At 33.8% G+C, this 22,072-nt stretch overlaps 1 protein-coding gene across 3 annotated transcripts in view; it reads right to left on the reverse strand.

Moving 5' to 3' along the window:
- The window catches only part of LOC117792920 (low-density lipoprotein receptor-related protein 2), a 211,987-nt gene that overhangs the window by 164,715 nt on the left and 25,200 nt on the right, over positions 1-22,072 (reverse strand). The window contains exons 1-2 of one of the 3 annotated variants that reach the window (XM_034633259.1): positions 16,311-16,321; positions 11,785-12,302 (exon numbers count right to left, since the gene is read on the reverse strand). In XM_034633259.1, the coding sequence (XP_034489150.1) occupies positions 11,785-12,157 (373 nt within the window). In that variant the 5' untranslated portion in view covers positions 12,158-12,302; positions 16,311-16,321. Of the gene's footprint in view, positions 1-11,784; positions 12,692-16,310; positions 16,322-22,072 lie in introns of those variants that run through there. The other 2 variants (XM_034633268.1, XM_034633250.1) reach the window with 2 other exon arrangements.

Raw genomic sequence — 22,072 nt, forward strand, 5'->3', positions numbered from 1 at the left:
ATGGCACCTCTGAATGTGTTTTTTTTTTGAAATTTTAATTATTCTTATTAAAAAAAAGATTCGAATGATAAATCGATCATATTCCTCGATGATACCATATCCGACAACTGGTGAAATTAATTAAGTTAAAATCAAGGTAATTTTTGGTGGTCTTCCCAAAACGAAATGAAAAGTCATTTTATCTGTTTGATTGTTTGTTTGTATCAAAACGTTGGAAAAGCTTAGATTTGATGACGAGCAAAAGAGCTTTTTTTAGGGTATAAAGAATGTCCGGTGGGCCTATAGTCCACCTTTTTGCGCAATGTGCCGAATGCCATATTTGACGTATATTTCTAGCGTTAATATTTACAACATTAAAATCACTGTCTCTTTTTGCACAAAGTTAATATTTTCCCTGGCACAGGGTATAAAGATAACCGGTCGGCTAGCTGAAGCCAATTGATGATTGCGCAGGGAAAGCGGTGGGGGGATACGGCGGCAAAAAAGTCACCCAAGCGCAACGTCGCTGTGGACACTCTCCCAAAATGGGCGGCAAGTGAATGACTACCCGTTTATATATTGTGCATGTGTGTGTATGTGTATGTGTGTGTGTGTGTTTGTATGTGTTTATGTGTGCTGTGTACGATACTCAAAATGCATTTGAAACTCGTTTCGGCAGCCTCGTCGTCGACGCTGTTGACACAGGTAATCTAATAGGTAAAACTACTCTCTGGCGCTGAATTCGGTGTTCCCAAAGCCAAGTTGAAGTTGAAATTGTAGTTGCACTTTTAATCGGTACCACGCAACGGCAGTGTGTTCGACTTTATGTATATTTTTTCTGTATTGTCTTTTGTTTCTATATTTAGATTTTCACGAATCAAATCGCGACAATCATTTGTAGAATTGAGCTATAAGTTCATTTGATACTTTCATGAAATCCACAGCCAAGCTACGTATGTATGTATGTATTTATGTTTGTAAACATATGTCTGTACATACACGTATGTATATCTCAGCCTCAGCGAAAGTTGTGCTTAAAGCTCTCATAAATGTCGATTCCCCGGTCATAGCATTAGAGAAGTTATATGTATGTATGTATGCCCGAAACGGGCGAGCAACCGCAACAGCACCACCTCCAACAACTACAAAGGCAACAAACATACAGACATACTCGTACCCACACAGTCATACAAATACACTGCAATTAACTTTGCGGTCATGCAGCCATCCACCCCAGTCAAGTACATAGCTGGCCACCCAAAGGCTATTACCTTTGTGCTTCTATCTGAATGACGAAGAAGAAGAAGAAGCTATTGTAGGAATGGCGGTCGCTTTGCTCATGCTGATGCTGATGCTGATGCTGCGGTTGCTATTGCAGTTGCAGTTGCATATAGGCAATTCTCTCATGTCGAATACGAATTTCGTAAGCATTCAAAGTGAAACTAAATGGACGCAGCTACAGTCGAGCATATAAAATCTCATAAAACAAAAAAGTTTTTCATACTAAGACTAGATTTTCGCACGATCGGTCCTATAGCAACTATATGATACAGTGGTCCGATTTGAACCAACTTCGGTAAGGATGTGTAAGACTAACAATGCATATTCTATAAGTTTGGTTATGATATCTCATAAAACCAAAAAAGTTTTTCATACTTAAACTTGATTTTCGACCGTTTGCTCCTAAGGGCGCTATATGATATAGTAGTCCGATCGAAAAAAGAAACAAGCTTGATCTGTCTGAAATATACAGGAATCTACATTCCAAGTTTGGTGTCACTAGCTTTTAAATTGTTTTTAAAATTTGGATATGAAATTTTCTACGTCGATTTTAAGGCGGTAAAGGGGGCGTGGCCAAATTCTGAAACAAACTTGATCTGCTTGCAATAGAGAGGAACCTACATACCAAGTTGGGTGTCTTTAGCTCTTATAGTCTAGATCTAGGTGTTCAGACAGACGGACATTGCTATATCGACCCTGCTATTGAGGCTGATCAAAAATATATATACTTTACAGGGTCTGCCACTCCTCCTTCTGCCTGTGGATATATTCCTTTAAGCAAACTAAATAGACTTCTGTACTTTTTTTAAGTACGGGGTCTAAAAACACAAATGGCAAAACATTTTTGAATGTTGACAAAAGGCGAAACATACAGCTATTGATAAGCACAATAATTGGTGTTAAGGTTGATTTTGGTCAATAGTTCGTTTTCAAGGAAATAACAAAACACTAAGGCATTCGCATGCGACTCAAAACAGAAGTCGTTCTCGTGGCGAACAGTTTAAACACTGATTTTGGCGAAACCTGAGGGAATGTTTTTATGCGACTGGTTTCAAAATGTTCTGCACTGATGCATCTAAAATTTAGATTCTAAATATAGTTTTTATTACATTCAAAAATACGCGACATGTATGAATTATATTTTAACTTTATAAGTCACTAAGAAGCTTTTTTACTAGAATTGAAGTGTATTCATTGCCATTTCATTAATTTTTGGTTCCAAAAAGAAAGATATCGTCAAAAAAACATTAAAAAAAAAAACACTCCATTATGAAAGTCAACTTTTGGCAAAAAAAGTCAAAAATATAAAAAAGCTTAATTTATTTAAAGATGCAGTCGGTATGTTGAAACCAGGGATATCAATAGGAAAGAATTATAAAAGGATAACTTGCAATACACCACAATTTCTTATTTTGGTCGTAATAAGCGATCTAAGCTAAAAACTTTTATTCCCGATAAAAAATGATAAAAATCATTTTTAATTCTTATTTTTGATTTTTGTTAAAAAAGTAAATAATAATAATTAAATAATAATTTTTGTTTAAATGTTGAAAAATAACACTTATTCTTGATTTTTTCAATAAATATTTAAAATAAGTGTTATTATTGATTTTTTTTTTTAAATGTTACAAAATTATTCAAATACACCCAAATCGAGCCCTATTTTACAATAAAAAGGTTTTTTAATTATTGTTTGTCGCTTACGTTATAATTGACAGGCCAATTTCTCCATATATACATATGTTACAACAATACAAGTTTAATATTTTTGGTGCAGCTGCTGTTGGAATTTATACACTCAGAAAAGTATGCCATCCTAAAATTAGGAACGACCATACTTGAATTTATACCGTTTCGTTCTTCAATTTTGAAGATTGCTGTGTGCTAAAAATCTTAAATTAAGTATGGATCGATCTTAATTTTAGAATTCTCACTTCACATTTCTATGGCAGCTATCCGAAATAGTTGTCCGATTTTATCTAAACTTAGTCAGAATATATAAAACCATGGAAAATATATAATCCGTGAGTCTTGAAAAGATACCTCCAGAAACAACTGAGTTATTTGTACTAAACTAGTTTAAGATTTTTTTATACTTAAAAAAGTTTTTTCAAGATTGAAAGGAAGTTAAAAATAAGATCGTTTCGTACTAAAAACAAGTACGTTAAGGTTAATCGCTGGTAAAATCAGCACCTATTCCGAGAGGTCGCTAACGAAGAAAAAACACCATAGTTAAATGGTATTTAGTTTTGGTATTTTTAATAATTTTAGTACACATACTAGTGTATGTTTTAAGATTAAAGTTAATTAAATATGACAATGTTTTGTACTAGAAACAAGTTCATTTTGGGCTTAGTGTACTTTTTTGTGTACTTAAAGTACTCAAAACGTAAAGTATCCCAAAAAAAAAATCGAATTTTAAGATTTTCGTACTTGCGAAAACCGAACTTGAAATAGGATTTTTGTTCTCAACTTTAGAAATTCCGAACTTAGACAGCTATTGAGATCGTTTATACTTGAAAATGGCCTGTTTAAGTACGGAAATCTTGATTTTTTTTCTGAATGTACACACATATTAAATTTAATATTTAAATTATTCGTCACAAAATTGGATATCTAAATATAAAGGGCTTGAATATACTTTCGTCACTAGACTTTTACCTCGTGAAGAGATTTTTTTACTTTTATAATATAAAAACATATTTCACCCATTAAAAGCAAAAAACGATCTATTGCTATTCAATAACAGAGGAGGCTCCGGCCCATGCTCGCTTCGCTCGCGGGCTACAGCTTAGCCCACTCGACAGTTATATGCTCGCTACCCACATCTTTATTTTTAAAGTCATCATACATCGATTCTAACCTGAAGCATAAGACAGATTTGCAGAAAATACAATTATTAATTTGCAATACATAAATTATTGCAGCTGACAACTCTGCGAAAAGATATTTCTAAGCACTGAAAATAGGCAACATTATTGTAAAGGCAATTGGGTGTCATTCAAAGGTAAAAAATTAATGTCAATGCTTGAAAAACAATTTAAATTTTTCTTATATTGGAAAAAATTGTTTTTAAATTGTAACCATAGTATATTTTATTTGGTCTGAAGTTTTCCAGCACTGTTCTACTAATAATTAAAAAGTTTGAAAATATTTGAAATTAATTTTTGGCAACCGATTTTTGTGTCTCCTCAAATATGCCTAACATTTCTTAAGTTTCTGATACCTCTGTAGTATCTATTATATTTTATGTATTAATACTTTCTTGAATTGTACAACAGTTTAAATTCATACTCAACTCCTTTTAAGCGATAAAAGATCGAGAGATTGAAGCTATTTTTTGTCATTTGATGTGAGCGGACTTAGGATGCTAACAATTTGTAAGTAATGAGTGTAGAGAAGGGGCAATGCCCCCTCCGTGTCCAACTGCCTACGACCTTGGCTGCTACAGTTGTTGTTGAATTGAATAGGTGTCAGTCTGTAACTAGCACAATAATATTGATGTGACCTGCTGGGACAACAACAACACCAGCAGAAGCATCAGCTATGACTGCAGCTGTATTCTCGACTCTGTCTGCCATATTGAAACTGGAATTTCAATCCGGTTGAATTTTATTCTCTTCTCATCTCATCTCTCTCTCTTTCTCACTCTCTCTCGCTCTCTCACTCCCTCACGCTCTATCTCTTTGTCAGTGTGCATTGCTTTGGAAAATTTTGTTGTATGCTGTTTATTAAATGCCATTAAAGTCATTTCTTCTTTTGCCATTTGCTCTTTGGCGCCAGCATGTCCCTGTATGTGTGTGCGTGTTTGCAGTGTGAGAGAATGAGAGAGCTAGAGAGAGGCAGACGTAGAGAGAAAGAAAGAGATACAGCATTGACAGCTCTGCTCAACACTCTGTTCAAATGTTGAAAGGTACGAAACAAACTAGAGGAGTACAATAATAATAACAAACACTAGACGGCATTTTTATTTTGACAAAACAATCATTTGTATTTCTTTGCATTTAATTTATGCTTCTATATCATGGAAATAAACAATAATAATTAAGAACATTTAATACCATGTCAACATATTGATCGGCAAATCATGGATTATTGTGGTATTGGAGCTATAACTATGGATTTGTCAATACAATTATAACATGTTTCGACTCTATAGAAGATATGTCAATTTGGCAAGGACGAGAAACAGATATTACATGTTCGTGGAAGGATTCTTCAGCTGAGTATCTTTTTTCAAAATAAGAATTAAAATGAAATATATTATGAATGTTAAAAATATAAGAGTTTAAACATTTGTTTTGTGGTAAAGTAATATATACTTTTACACATTTTACCCCCTTTTTTTTTTTAAGATCAGAAATAACTGATTGTAAAGAAAAGTGACAGTTTGGTCAAAATAAATGTGTCGACTAGTGTAGAGCGCAATCAGCAAATTGCATTTAATGACTTTTTGCTGCTATTTAATTGTAGCTGAAGTTGTTGCACCAACAGCAACAACAGCAGAAGGAGCAGCAAAAGAAGAAGTAACAACAGAAACAATCACAACAATAGTTACAGCTATGGAAGCAGAGGGAAATAACTGAAGTGGGGAAATAAGGGAAGAGAGTGAAACTGCACACTGTTTGTCACATGACTACACTAGACTTGCTCTTGACCAGCGAATGATCAGGGCAAACGACTGTCGAATAACTGGATACCATATAAATACGATAATGACGTGAACTCGAATCAGGCGCTTACTGCGTAGCTGTGCCAAGTCAAAAATGAACACAACGCAATAAAGACGACTGTAACTGTAAAGTACAATGTACATATGTCAGGGGTTCACAACTTATACTACAGCACCTACATTTCTCAACATGTATTGTTTGTATTGTTTCACATATTTTTACTATATACATAGATATGTATTCAAAAAATATAATTAAATTTATTTGCACAAACTTTAAAATGTATTAAGAAATCTGTTTTTAAATTCGGTTTATATCTTTTTTCCACCAAAAGAAAAACCCTTTTTAAATTTGTAATATGTAAGAGACCAGAGATACCAGACCTCAAGGAAAAGTTGATGAAACGTTGAGAAACATTCCCTAGTCATTAGGAAAACATTGAGGAATTTAACATTGTGAGTTCCTAGGAGCGCGGAATGTGAAGCTTCCCTGTACATTCTTCAACGTTTCCCTAACAAAAAATGTTGGGGACTCCTCATGGAATTCTGCCGAAAAATCCCCAGGTGTTAAACTAAAAAAAAAATTATTTAAAATGTAATGTTTTATTTTTGAATTTAATTTTATCTTGCTTAACATTAATGTACCAATTGCTTCCAATTTTATATTGCGAAAAAGCAGTAGTTGACGCTGACAGAATTATTACAACACTAACAATAAATGCCAGCAAAACACAACAACATCAAGGAAACGTTTGGGAAAATCAATGAAAGGGAATTTTAGTTCTACAGGGCTGGAAGGAACTGAATTTGTATGTACAATGCACATCTTCAATATATATAAAAATCTTTGTCCTGACTGACTCACTGAGCATTGTATAGGCCAAACCGAATATCGTCGCAATGTTTACACAGTAGTACTGAGAATAATTCATCGTGAGATAAGAGTGGGAGGTCTATCAAATTCTAGGTCAAAGTTCGCATTAATTATGTATGATATTTGATTGTGTTCCGCAAATCTTTATTACTAATTTTTTCAGTTAATTTTATTTTATTTTTTCTAATTAAAAATAAAATTTGGCTACATTCTGAATATTGTTGCAACACTTATTTTCAATACTAGGATTGGCGACCGAAGCATGCAGGGGGCTAGTAATTTATAATCTTTTTTTTTCTTTCAGATTTACTTAAAGCAATTTGATCGCAGTTATGGCATTAACAACTGGCTGTCATAATTTCTCTCTCTATCTATCATGTGTATGTATCTGTATATGCATGTACCCACCCTCCCCTTCCTGCATCAAGGGCACGGACACAAAGCTGTGGCGTACATTAAATGTTTCACTTAATTAAAATCAATGGCAGCAACTGCAGAGACAGCAACTTCGAGTACAACGGCAACATCAGCTGCAAAGCGACGCCCTCGTATTACACATACGTAAATATAGTACACGTATGTATGTAGATACACATTTCCCGTGCCGTTTGTCTGGACGTTAATCGTCCGATGTACATATTTACATATGTATTGTAGCTATAACATCCATAACGTCGCCATACAGTTCCCGCTACTTCCAGCTAAAGACGTGCCGAGAGCTTTCTGTGTGACTAACGACTTGAAATTGCGCTTATTAAGACTTCCTGATTCAAAATTTCAGGCAGCGGGTAACAACAAAAACAACAGCAACAACGAAACTAAAAATTAAAGGGCAATGAACAACAAAAATCATTACAATAACAACAACAACAAGACCTTGTGTGAATGTGTGAGGTGTGGATCTGTACATATGTACTTAGTTATATGCTACCAGTTTATGTGCTATGCAGTCAGTTCGTTTGTAATAAGTACAACTGAATAGTACAAACATTGGGGCCATTCATCTGGGTTTTTGGTTTTATTTTTTTTATCAGTAAACGCTTTTTTACTTTCGATGGATTATTTATTTATTTATTTATGCAACTAAAAGCAGTCGGCAAATAAAAAATTACCAAGTATAAAAATTAAGTTAAAGATAACAAATACAAATAAAATTAAACATAAATTATGAACTGTAAAGAAAAAAAAATTAAAGATAGATCTGGGGTAAGCAAAAATTATAAATGATCCAACATTTGTTGCAAGGATTGGGGAAAACCCAGAAAAACCCAATCAGATCAATAAAAATTATTATTGTTATTAATAATAGAATGAATGTTGGACTAGTAAAAATTACATAACAAGTTAATAGTATAAGAAAGGTCAGGGATTTAACGATAGGTATTGGAGAAGTGCGGATTTGAGGGAAGAGAGAGGGAGAGAGAGTTCTGAGGAGATAACGTGAAAGAGGCTATTATAGTTATTGAATAAAACACGAAAAGAATCGCATGAAGCGTAATCTGTTGTGTGCACAGTGTGATTTCTGACTGTTAACTTGATTTAGTATGAGCTTGTGCAGGGCTCTAATTCGTGGCCGAGGCGATATAGATATTCTTTGAAACAGCCGTGCCCGCTCAATATCTGCTTCAGATAGAACGCAAGCTCGCCGTGCTTGCATCCTACCCACAATCGAATCGATATTAACGATATCTGGAATAAGGCTGTGTGTCCATCTCCATCTCCATGTGTCGATCTATTCCATTTGACTTGCCAAGCAGCGATACACCTGTTCCTTGCATTTTTTTTGACAGCCGTTATTTCTATTGGTATGTGGCTGAATTCTTGAGCGGAATACCTCACTCGTTTCTGTTGCATTTAGCTCTATTGGTGCGATGCCGCTGATCACCATGACGGCGTCCTTTGAGATGTTTCAGCCTGAAGTTGGATGTCAGTCCTCTGATGTAGCTGGGATTGCTGGTCGCGGATTCCCATATTGTTGCAGCATACATCATTGTTGATCCATAGTGAACCTTTCTCTGATAGGTTTTTGCAAGCGGACTCAAACGCACTGTTTCTTTGGTGTCAGGCTAATATTCTAAATTTAAATTGCTCAAAATGTAAAGTATTTGTCAGTATTCACTTAATGGCATTATCTTGTAATACTTTAATGATTCCGAAAATAATCCTAAACGCTCAGTAAATGATTTGGGTATAATTCTAGATCATAAACTGAAGTTCGATAAACATATTGCTGTTGCAGTTAATAAAGCAATGGCTTTTATATACATCTCTTGTTTGCCTGATTCTTGAGTATAAGTCATGCATTTGTCCCCTCAATACGAATCACATCGTGCCAGGGTAGAATCGGTTTAAAAACAATTCTTAATATTTGCTCTTCGCGGCTTTAGCTGGAACTCAGAAATTCAGATGCCTTCATACTCTAGAAGACTTCGCTTAATCAATATTCCCTCTCTTACTAATCGTAGAATTATGCTTGGAGAAATGTTCGTCCGTAAATTACTACAGGGTCAAGAACACTCAGTTAGTTTAATGGAAGAAATTACTTTCAACATACCTTTTAGATTAACTCGTAAGCTTACTCCTCTGTATCTTCAACATTGCACCACTAACTGGGCTTTGCATGAATCTTTTCGTATTCTGTGTGCTTATTATAACAATCTATAACGTACGATTAGATTCGAGTGCTCTTCGCTTACTATTAAGGCCTCTGTATTAGTATTTCTAACTAATCTTACTAACTAACTAATCTTTAATTTTTATCTTGGTCTGATTGGGTTTTTCTAGGTTTTCCGTAATCCTTGCAACAAATGTTGGACCAATCGTTTTCTTTTCCATTTCAGATACTCCCAGAATATTTATATTTACATTTATATTACAAAGTAATATTTTAATTTATTTGTTAATTTAAATGTATAGTTAAGTGTCGGCTGCTTAAAGCTTGACAATAAATAAATAAATAAAATGTCAAACTGACAGAATATGAAAGTTATGCTTTATGCAAATCGGCTGATCATATAGCTGTCATTGGAACAATCAGTCGAAAATGTAATGCCTCATACATGGTATTCCATGCCCAAAATTTCTGATATCAAATTTGGTGACGAACAATATTTAATTTATATATAAATTTAAAGCAAAAATAAATAAATTATAAAAAAAAAATTACATTCGGCACTGCGTAAAAACTAATTTTTATGTAATAAGACGCTCAAAATTTTTGCGCATGGTGCAGAATGTAATTTTTCTTTTTTTAAATTTTTTTTATAAATTTATATATTAAGTTAAATATTGTTCGTCACAAAATTTTATGTCAGAATTTTCGGGACGTGGAATGACTTTCGTCACTAGACTTTTACCTCGTAAAGACGTCTTTTTTTTTTTTTTGATCTGAATTTGACATCAATTTATTAACCTAATCCATTTTTGTTAAAACAATTTTTAATTTGTTGAAGAAATGGGCCTTAGTATGAATAAAAATATGGCACACTTTTCTTTGAAAATGGTACACTTTTTTTTACAGCCTGGTACGAAATACTTTCATGAAATTGAAACCAGGGCTATAACTGCTGAAAATTTTTGGACCGTCGCGCCGAGGTGAAAGCGAAAGCATTCGGAAGGTAGTCTGAAGCTCTGGGCGACCAGACTTCGACCAAGAATGATTGAAAAACAACATTCCAAAATTAATTTCAACCGACCATTCGCCTCTACAGTCATTGAATGAAAATCCGTTGTACTTTTCGGTATGGGATATTTTGCAGATCAATTATTAAATGGTGGACTTGGTTAAGCCCTTTATAGTGAATGAAAGAAAATACATAAAGTTCACATTCGTACATATACAAAGTTTTGTATCTCTCCCTCTCATTATCTCTGAGATCTATGTGTTCATGTGGATAGCCAGATGACTATATAAATGCGGATCAAGAATTTATACTTTAAAGGCTCCGCAAAGTCCCTTTGACTTTTACGTACATTTCGTTTTGGACACACTCAATAGAAGCTTTGTTTATTTTTGGTGTATGATCTTAAATTTATTAATAAAATATTATTATACCCTGAGCCCATTAAAAATGGGCATAAAAGGGTACACTTATACAAAAAATAATTGTCTTTATAATTGTTTTTTTTTTTAATTTTGATTTATTTACATTTTATTATATTTTATAAATGTTATTTTAATTTATTACGAGTGGAATTTGAACCGCCGCCTACTGCTTCACAACTGAAGCGGCATCTCTATCCAGAGTTCCACGGTGCTACCTTTTTTTTAAACGAAATAGAACCTATTTATACTTTCCTAACAACTTTAGATTTATATTATTATATTAAGATTTTAAGATTGTTCTTGATTTTAGAAGTTGGTCTTTTTTTCAGTGTATAATGTTTTTGGCAGAATGTATGTAACAGCAGAAGGGGGCGTGACAGACCCCCCAAAGTATATATATTCTTGATCAGGATCAACAGCCGATAGAGCCATGTCCGTCTGTCTGTCCGTCCGTCCGTCTGATTGAACGCGTCGATCTCCAAAACCATAAGTGCTAGAGACTTCAAACTTGGTATATAGGGTTCTGGATACCATTGGCAGATCAAGTTTGTTTTTAATTTTGGATCGGACCACCATATCATATGGCTGCCATAGGAACTATATATCGAAAATGAAGTTTTAGTATGAAAAAGTTTTTGGCTTGTTGAGATATCAGAACCAAACTGATAAAATATGCATCGGGGCTGGTATTATACATCCTGACCAAATTTGGTTAATATCGGTTCCATATATCATATAGCTACCATAGAACAATTGTTCGAAAATCAACTTTTATAAACGAGTACCTGGGCTCAGGGTATCCTTCTGTCGAGCGTGCTCGACTGTAGGCGAGCAGGAGGCGGAGCCCCCTGGTTTTAGTTAATTTCTAATCAATATTTTTGTAACATTTAAATATACGTATACAATTTAAAAAATAGAAATCTTGGAACTAACCTGATGGACTTCGTCGTAGGCGTGACTCTCCGCTCAGTGATGCTGTCGCTGGGGCTATGAAGCTATCCAGATTATTTAGGGCCACAATGGTCAGTAGAAGGACGGCGAGAGTGCTCACTAGAGAGCTAGGAATGCTCCAATATTTGTGGTGTCTATGTTGATGAATTTGCTGTCGTCTGAATGCTATTATTGTCTCTTTTTTTGCAGTTGTTGCTGCTGTCGTTGATGTTGTCATAGTTTTTGATGTGGCTGATGCTGATGGTGGTAGTGTTGGTTGTTCTGATGATGGTGGCCGCCACCGGAAACGCATCCTGGCGTTTATGGGTGGTTTGCGGCCGCATTCGAATCCAATGCCCACGGGCCTCGGACTCATTTTGGCGTTATCTTTGACCACTTGTCAGTTGTTTGTTTTTGGTTGCAGAGCTTATCAGTCTGACTGTTTGCTGAGTGGTAATTTTGTGGCACTTTTAAACACTTTTCACCACTTTCGTGCTGTTTCGCTTTACTTCTCCTAATAACTTACATATTTAAGAAAAAAAAACACAATTAAATAAACTCAATTATGTTGATTTATTTTTATTTGATTTCTCAAATATTCTAATCCACATATAAATATTTATAATTTACGTTCCCCGTTCTCCTTTTGCCGACAATGCCATCGATTGTATAGCACACTTCTCTTTCTCTATATGCTTTCCCTTCTCTTTACACAATCTATACCCCCAATATTAATCTCTTCTTGGTTTGGTGGCACTTTTTAGCACTTTTGACAAAATATTAGAAAAAAAAGAAAAGAAGCTTTATGTCAACATTTGTCGACGAATTTGCGGACGACGACTTTGTCAAATGTTTATCAGCACTCAAAAATTAATTATGTATAAATGTATATTTGTGTGGGTTCCAATTTGTATGTGTGTTTGTATAGGTGGAAAGCCAGCAAAAGTTTTATCCGCTTCCTTGTTGATATTGCATTTCCTTTGCAATATAATTTTATTCACAAATTCTGAAAAGAGACAGATTCAAATCCATATGTAATTAATGTTTAAGTTAAATAATATTTTTAAAGTGTTTTTATTGTATAAGGTTACGTGCGTAAATTTCATAGCTGTAAAACTATTGGTTTAAATTAAAAACTGTGTATGAATGATGTACAGATATATTCATTAGCTTTCAAATAAAGTAAGCCCTCAAATGTAAGCTTTAGCTATGTCTCTGCGGACGGCAGTTCGCGCAAGTGACGAAAGCAGCACGAAGGGTGCGAAAGGCGACTAGCAATACATACAGCTTAAATGGAAAATTTGCTACGACTGTCTGATCAGATCGGGTTATATACCGATCGAAAGGTTTAGTCCTAACTAACAAAATGGCATACTAAGTGTTTCGTTCGTTGGAAGGTATGTAAAAAGGAAAAGGAGGCATCTCCGAGCCCATAAAGTATTTGTGACTTTCTTGCAATATAAATGACCCTACATATTAAGTTTGGTGTCTCCAGCTCTTATAGTCTCTGAGATTAAGGTGTTTATACAGACAGACGGACATTGCTAAATCGACTCAACTATTGATGCTGATCAAGAAAATATATACTTTATAGGGTCTGCTACGCCTTCTTCTTGCTGTTACGCACATATTCTTTAAAACAAACCCAATAGACCCCTGTACTTTTTTTAGTACGGGGTCTAAAAAACAGAGTAAGACCAAAGTGCGTTAGACGATGGACAATAATAAATGATGTACATATTTATGAAATAAAAGCTTGCTTAGAAATAACTTCCCTAAAATTTAAACAAGACGCAAACGAAGTGGAGAAAAAATACAACATTAAGAAGATTATATTAAATTAAAGCACAAATATAAAGCAATAAGGGACTGTGACTGCGGCAGAGATGACGTAGGAGACAACAGCTGTAAAATCTCAAGCAAAAAGCAAAATTATAATTAAAGGGCTACCGTCAATCGCGACAGTTTGAAACTCTGATAGTGATGTAAAAACATCGATGCATCGCACATCGAATTTTATTTAACAATGTTTCGCGATGTTTTACGATGTTTTTGCAGATACCGTTGTTCACCGATGCATCGAAGTTTGACAAAAACATCGGTCGTAACGATTAAGACTGCTAAAAAAGCATAACATACAATAAATATGACTGTTTCGGAAGCACTAATTGTTATAATTACAATTTAAAACACTGTTAATCAAATTTATTTATTTATTGAGATAATATTTATTTTAAACATTGACAGTAACAAAATTTTTGAATGTTATGAAAACAAAATTTTAATTATTTTATTAAATTCGAATAATATTTATTTATTTACTGTCAAACTATATGTTAATATATGTTTTTTTTTAATGGAATTTTGTTAAAAGAAGGAACATCGGACACCATCGATGCATCGAAGTTTTTAACCGATGTTTTATACACCATCGAATTTTCATTTTGTAAACATCGATGAACATCGACATCGAAGTTTCGACCCAAATTTACCTCACTACTCTGAACCATTCTTAATGAAAACTAGGGGGCTCCGCCACCTGCTGGCTTTGCTCGCCAAACCCCGGCTCGCTTCGCTCGCGGTGCTTCAGTCAAGCATATTCGACTGTCGGAGACTCCGTACTTAGTATAGAAAAAGCAAAGATTGATAAAATTTCAAAAATATTTTAAATGGCAGCTATATGATATAGTAAACCGATTTGAGCTGTAAGGATATATAAAACCAACTTAATAGCTTATTCTATCAGTTTGGGTACGATATCTCATAAAACAAAAAAGTTTTTCACACCAAAACTTAATTTCGCCCGATCGGTCCAATGACAGCTATATAATATAGTGGTCCGATTTGAACCAACTTCTATTAATGTATAGAAAACCAAGTTATATACATTCTCTATCAGTTGGTTACGATAGCTCAACAAAACAAAAAAGTTTTTCTTACTAAGACTTAATTTTCACCCGATCGGTCCTATGACAGCTATATGATATAGTGGTCCGATTTGAGCCAACTTCGGTCAGGATACATAGAACCAAGTTAAATGCATACTTTATTAGTTTTGTTGAGATATCCCATGAAAAAAAGAGTTGTTCTCACTAAAACTTGATTTTCAACCGATCGGTCCTATGACAGCTATATGATATAGTGGTCCGATTTGAGCCAACTTTGGACAGGATATATTAAGCCAAGTTATGTGCATATTGTATCCGTTTGGTTGAGATATCTCATAAATCCAAAATCGAGCGAAACGAGCAGTGGGCGGAGCCCCCTAGATTTCTTTATAACTAATTATTCATCACTGCGCAAAAATAAATTATTTTGTTCGTGGTAGCTCACCCTTTTTGCGCATAAAGGAGAATGCCAATTTTCGTGTTTTTTTTTTTTTTTTATTTATATTTTTATTTAAAAATTTTGTATTAAACTTTATTTGGTCGTCACAAAATTGGATATCAGAAATTTTGGGGCTGGAATATGATTTCGTCACTAGACTTTTACCTCGTGTAATCGCTTTCGCAAAAATCGATTCATCGACATTTCGATTTATTTTTGCAACACGACATACAAATATTATTTTATAAGTATGAAATAGTTTAACCATCATTGTATATTGCTTTTGACAATAAGCAATACAAATATATGCAACAGGTTGGTTAAATTTTTTTATTTAAATTTACTTTAAAAAAAGTTCATGCTTGAGTTACTATAAGCTAAATAGCTTTAGTTGGTAGTTTGATATCCGAAAACCCCAAACAAAACTAGATTTCCAATTGGATAATGAACCCTATGACATTTTTAATCGGGTGCACTACAACAAAATGCAGCGATAGAGTCATAGGTCGGTTCAAATGTGAAGATCTGCGTGTCCCCAGCACTACATTTATTTTGTTATTGTAAGCTCGCAAAATATCTTACTTATTATCACTTATTCGCTCCGAGTGCTTGAGCGTTTCTCTTTCGCCAAAAAACAGGGGATAGAGACTGGGAGCAGCAGAAGCAAAGGCATGTCCACCGCTGATACAGATAAAAAAAAATTAAAGGAGAATCAGACGAATAAAAGATAAGAGTTATAATTCTGTGAAAGAAAATCTCAATTCAGACCGAGTCATTGCTATGTAGCTTCACGTTGAACCTAACCATAAAGCACAAAAGCTCAAAATCTTACGAATAATATGGAAAACGGGTGGGAGCATTACGGTGCTTTCAAAATAGAGTCCTCGACGCACCTGTCTATTTTCAATTAAGAGGAGCAGAGTCGCGGAAATTGTAAGAACCGTTTTGGGTGTCATCATAACTTAAAAGTGAAATGTGCAGTCGGTGATGAGGGAAATCAGGAAGCCAATCACTCCCCAATCTGCATGCCGACCATGCTTGTCCTCTCCCTTTCTCAATTTTATCCCCTGAAAGCCATTTTGAGCTGGATTTATTACCTCTCAAAGCCGCGCTAATGTGCGCGCTGATAACCGTGGGAGGAAGCGTCTGCACGGATGCCACCAGAAACACCACCCAAAGCGCTGTCCAAGTTGCCATGTCACCGTTGACGACAGCAGGTGCGCATTATGTCAGAACGAGAATTATGATACAAAAAATAAGAAAAATAAAAACATAAAGTACATACTTAAGAGCAATTGCAATTTGAATTGGCTGTACCATGGAATATCATTTATACACAGAGAAAAAAAAGCCATACTACAATTAAGCTCGAATGATCTCGAATTAAGTATTTTCAATACTTACAATAAATACTTGATATAAGTACGAATTACTGAAAACAAGTATAAGAATTTTTTAACCAAGTACCAACATTCTTGATATAAAATCAAAGAATCTTGAATCAAGTAAAACTCCTCAAATACTAGATATGAGTACGAAAATTCTTAATATAAGATGGGGACCCAGGCTTGACTTACAGATCAAGTTCGTCAAATCTTGAAATGAGTTCATTAATTCTTACATTATTTTTGCGTTCGCTTGCTTAGAATTCTCAACTGGTTCTTTCTTTCCTGCAACGAGGAGTAGTTCGACGGACGCTCAGAACTTAAGACTATAACAGAATAATTTCTGTAATTAGTTTTCACTTGTTTTCTCACTAACTGAAAGCTTTTAATACCCACGCTTAAGATTTAGATAATTTAATCAGGTAGCGTGAGGTAATAAATATTTCAAGAAAATTTCATACATACACATAAAAATCAAGTATACACGATTTTGATTTAAGTCTGCAATATACTAAAATCAAGTATCATGTTCAAATTTTAACATATTTTTGTACTCAGTTTCAGAATGTTAAGAACTTGGATCAAGTTTGAAATGTACTTAAGTCAAGTAAGTTTTAAAGTTATTTTAAGTTTGAAAATACTAAAATACTTAAATTTCTCTCTTAAAATATCGTACTTGAATTGAGATCGAAATCCTTGATTTCAGCATTTTCATTCTTAGTGAGAAATCAAGTTCGAATAGTGGTGTTTTAAGTACGAAATACTTGATTTTTTCCCGCTGTGTAGGGAATTCCGAGTTCTCTTTCCATATTGAGTAAAAAATTATAATTTCACAAATAGTTTAAGTCTTACATTTCATTTTTCTTACAATGAAACTTAGTTGAAGATGTTTTGGAAGTCATTATTAGATTAAAGAAAGCTAAAATAGTTACATAAGAATTAAAATTACTTCAAGAACATTTGGAAAATAGGAAAATCAGAGTTGCATTGTGAAATTAAAAACCGCGTCAAATATCTTTGCAACTTGCAGCGCGAATGTTTTCCTACATCACAAGAGTTTTGTTGAAACCGTATCAACACAATTAACCGGTATTAACCGATTAAAACTAGTAACAATAACTGAAATACCGAAAAACCGAAATAGTTCAAACCGAAATAGCCGATTAGTAATCGATTCATGTACATCGCTTAGTTTTGATTCAGTCAAGCATTAAATTCAGGTATGAATACGACTTATTAAGTACAACAGTAAAGTATCAGACCTACATAATAATATAAATCTTCTTACATTAACGCGACCAGATTCTTAGATACTCCGACACGTATTAGCACTCTCGTACATACGCATAAATAAACTAATAAAAAAATGTCTTAAGATCAAGATTTTGGTTCTTATTTGAAGAATAAATGTTCTTTTTATAAAAGTAAATGTTCTTAAAATTATAGTCAAAAAAAAAATTGGAAATGTTAAGCTCATTTTATTCTGTCTTGGATAAGTTTATAAATGTTTTTTTACCTTGTTACGAGTGGGACTCAAACCGACGCCTGCTGCTTTTTACTGAAGTGTCGCGACGCGTCTCTATCCAGAGCTCCGCGGGTGCACTTCTTGTTTCATATGAAATAGTACATATTTATACCTTGCTAACAATTTAAGAAATTTATTCTTTTATTAAGAACTTTAATTTTTTAGATTAACGCTTTCAGACAGAATAAAATTGGGATAACCTAAAAAATATCTGAGCTCATATATGACAGCAAACATTAAACAAAATTATTTTCAAAGTCCTACGTATCTTGGTTTTTCCTTAATGAAATGTTGCCTATAGGCAACATTGGGCCTAAATGGTATACTTTTATTTAATGTGATTATACGTACTGTTAGACTAAAACTTCATATATTTGATTTATTTATTCTAAGTTCTTTGACTAATTATATATTTTAAAAAGAAAAAATATTTTCTTAGCTTGTCAGCACATTTTTTTGGCTTAAAAATGTGAAGTTATATTATATTTTTTACTGTGAGGCCCCGTGAATTTCAAGGTAGAGTCGCCAACATGTCACAACTATAGCTACAGTTTCAAAAATAAATGGGTTTGATTCCTACAGTGCCAGGTAAAAAATCTGATATAGCAAAGGTAGACGTCACAGTCGAATCATTAGGATCGAGGATATTCTCCTGGCAGTCTGCATCAGCTGTCCCAGTCCCACTGAATGTAATGTTCGTTTTTGTCATCTCTAATTGCTTAAGAAGGTTCCATTCTTATAGATTTTGAACTTGATGAGTCAAATAGAGTTGGGAACGCTAGAGCTGGAGTCGAACACGCCAATCAAAATGAAACAAAAGCTGGGCTGAACGACCTCTTTTTCGTGAAGGAATTTTATTGCTAGATCTGAGCTGTTCATTTGCAATATCTAATTGACTCAAGTCCCTGCCTAAAGTTTCTGCGGAATAATAGCCAACTATTTATCACTGACATATTTATACACCAAGGACGATGTGCATGTACCACTTTTTTGAATGGTGACTGATAGTTCCAATAACATATCCGATGAATGTAAAATTCTACGATAGCGGGACGTTACTTTTGCATAATTTTTCTCTTTTTAGCACCAGATTATTTCCTAATAGTATTTGATAGCAGTTGCACACTTTTGTTGTCATTCTAAATGGCAAACCATATGGCTCAAACTGCGAGAATGCCAGAAACAAAACAAGTTCACTAAAATTATATTATAACATTAAAAATCATAAAATAAAGGGTCATCTTTAAACTAATTTAGACTTTTATATTTTATTTATTTTTTTTTTAAATCAAGGAAAATGATGTAAAAAAAAATATTTTTTTTTTTTTCACATAATTCAACCAAGGTTCGAACCCAAACCTTGGGTTAAGGAGGTATATAAACCGGTTTGTGATCCGAACCTAAGTCTTGCTCTAGGGCTCGAAACATCAAAACGAACCTTTACCAAAAGTTTGGTGGCTTGCAGCCTTGATTCTTAGTATTATTAATATGGTCTTAAAAAAGTCTAACTTTAAGAACAAAATATTTAAGATGATTCTTGATTTTAAAAGTTGTTCTTTTTTCCAGTGTAGAAACCAACTCTGAATTTAATTGTGTCTGCCATGGATTCCTTTGTCTGTAACAATCATTTTCACTTACTTATGTTTATTTTTTTTAAGTATAAGGAAGTGGTACGTGTTTGTTCATTTTTGCAAATGACAAACTTTTTTTTCTTAAAAATAATTCAAATAAAAAAAACCTTTACACGAGTTTAATATAAAAATTGTAAAATAATATAATATATAATATAATATAAAAATAAAAATTAAAAAAAAACAAGGGGGCTCTGCCCCCTGCTCGCTACGCTCGCCCCCCAAGATTATATATACTTTACGGATTCGGGGTTGCCCCCTTCTCCCTGTTACATGCATTCCAACGAACACAATATACCCTTTTACTTATTTTTTAAGTAACAGGTATAAAAATACGAAAAATGGTATTCTGTACTGTACGCAAAAAAAGGTGAGCTTTTTTGTACATAAAAATTACCTTTTGCGTAGTGTCGAATGCCAATTTTCGTGTTTTTTTTTAGACCCCGTACTTAAAAAAAAGTACAGGGGTCTATTGGGTTTGTTTTAAAGAATATGTGCGTAACAGGCAGAAGGAGGCGTGGCAGACCCTATAAAGTATATATATTCTTGATCAGCATCAATAGCCGAGTCGATATGACAATGTTCGTCTGTCCTGACGACCTCAGAGACTATAAGAGCTAGAGACACCAAACTTGGTATGTAGGTTCCTGCATTTTGCAGATCGTTTGTTTCAAAATTTGGCCACGCCCCCCTTACCGCCCAAAAATCAACCAAGAAATTTTGATATCCATATTATAAGAGCAATTTAAGCAAGCAGATAAAGTTTGTTTTAGAATTTGGCCACGCCTCCTTTACCGCCTAAAAATCGACTTAGAAATTTTGATATCCATATTATAAGATTAATCTAATAGCTGGAGATTCCAGATTTTCGTTAGACGAAGCGGGAAGTGTTCTAGATGTTTGCTGAAAATTTCATTCCGCTCGGACAGTAAATAGGGAAGATATTCAAACAATAAATATTACTGTTTGATTTGATAAGGGAGCGTTGGCATGTAATTAAATCTTTAATATCTTGATAACATGAAAATTGAGTTAACATATTATATAACAAATTGGCGTCCGATCAGTCATGGGCTTCTGTGGCGTAGTGTGATAAAAGGCGGAAAGTCAGACAATGTTTGTGGGTTCGAGTCCTACCGTGGGCGAAAGACATTCAATTTTTATTACTTTTCAATTAAAATTCAGTGTTTATTTATAAATGTGCTATTAAGATGAATAAAGGCTAAAATAAAACTTTTTAACAACTTTTTTTTTAGATTAAATTTTTTTAAAATTATTATTTAATTTCAAAATTTTTTTAAATTTATTATTTATGAATGTTATATTGACATATTATATCGAATACATGTTTAATCATTTTATTTAAATTATTTTATGCTGACATTTATATAAATGTTATGTTAAAATTCTATTTTAATTTAATGTTTTATAAATTTGTCTGTTATCTTTTTTTGATTCAAATATATTATTTAATTAAATTTTAAGCTTCAATTATGTTACTATATGAATAAAGTGTTTGTTAGTTTATTTATTACAACATTTTGCATGTTGAGCATGTACTTTTAATTTAATCTCTGTTAAGGATTAACATTTATGTTGGCTTATATATAAGAATTTAAGTTTATCTTAAATATTATTTAATTCTTAGAAGTGGCTGCTTTTGGATAGTAAGTACGGGGTCTCCGACAGCCGAGTATGCTCGACTGTAGCACCGGCCGACTAGTTTATTAATAATTTATATTTTTATTAAAAATATTCATATTAAACTTAATTTTGTTCGGCACACAAATGGTATGCTATATAACTCGATCTGATCGGACAGTCTTAGCAAATTTTCCATATTAGCTGTATATATTGCTAGTCGCCTTCGGACCCTTTATGCTGCTTTCGTCACTAGCGCGAACTGCCGTCCGCAGTGATTAAATTTAATATCGTTGGTCACAATATCGGAAATATTGGAGCAAGGATATGCTTTCGTCACTAGACCTTTTCCTTGTTAAAAGACTTTTTTATATGACTTAAAATATTATAGTTTAGGGCAAAGTGTTGCTGGATGGTACCTATTATTTTGACTATAAGTGTTTTCGTATACATTTTTTGGACAGTTTATTTGGTAAAGCGACTAGTTGAGGTCGCATTTGATATTAGTTCTAACTGCAGTCAGCAGAATTTCTTTTCCTTCCCTCTCTTATTTTAACTCTTGACCGGCTTTGATTTGCTTTGTTTGCAACTGGGCCATTTGCGTGCGACAATTGTGCTCAATTCAATGGCTGGGCAAGTCAAAAGTACACGTAAAGTGACTACGAGGCGCCACGTTTAACTTTACAATACTTGTAAGCGGTGGTTGAAATTGCAGGTTTCTTTGACGTCAGCGTCGACGGTCTGCGTCGGTATTGACGCTGAAGCTTCTTTTTTATTTGAAT

This window comes from Drosophila innubila, chromosome X (genome assembly GCF_004354385.1).
Source record: "Drosophila innubila isolate TH190305 chromosome X, UK_Dinn_1.0, whole genome shotgun sequence".
NCBI lineage: Eukaryota > Metazoa > Arthropoda > Insecta > Diptera > Drosophilidae > Drosophila > Drosophila innubila.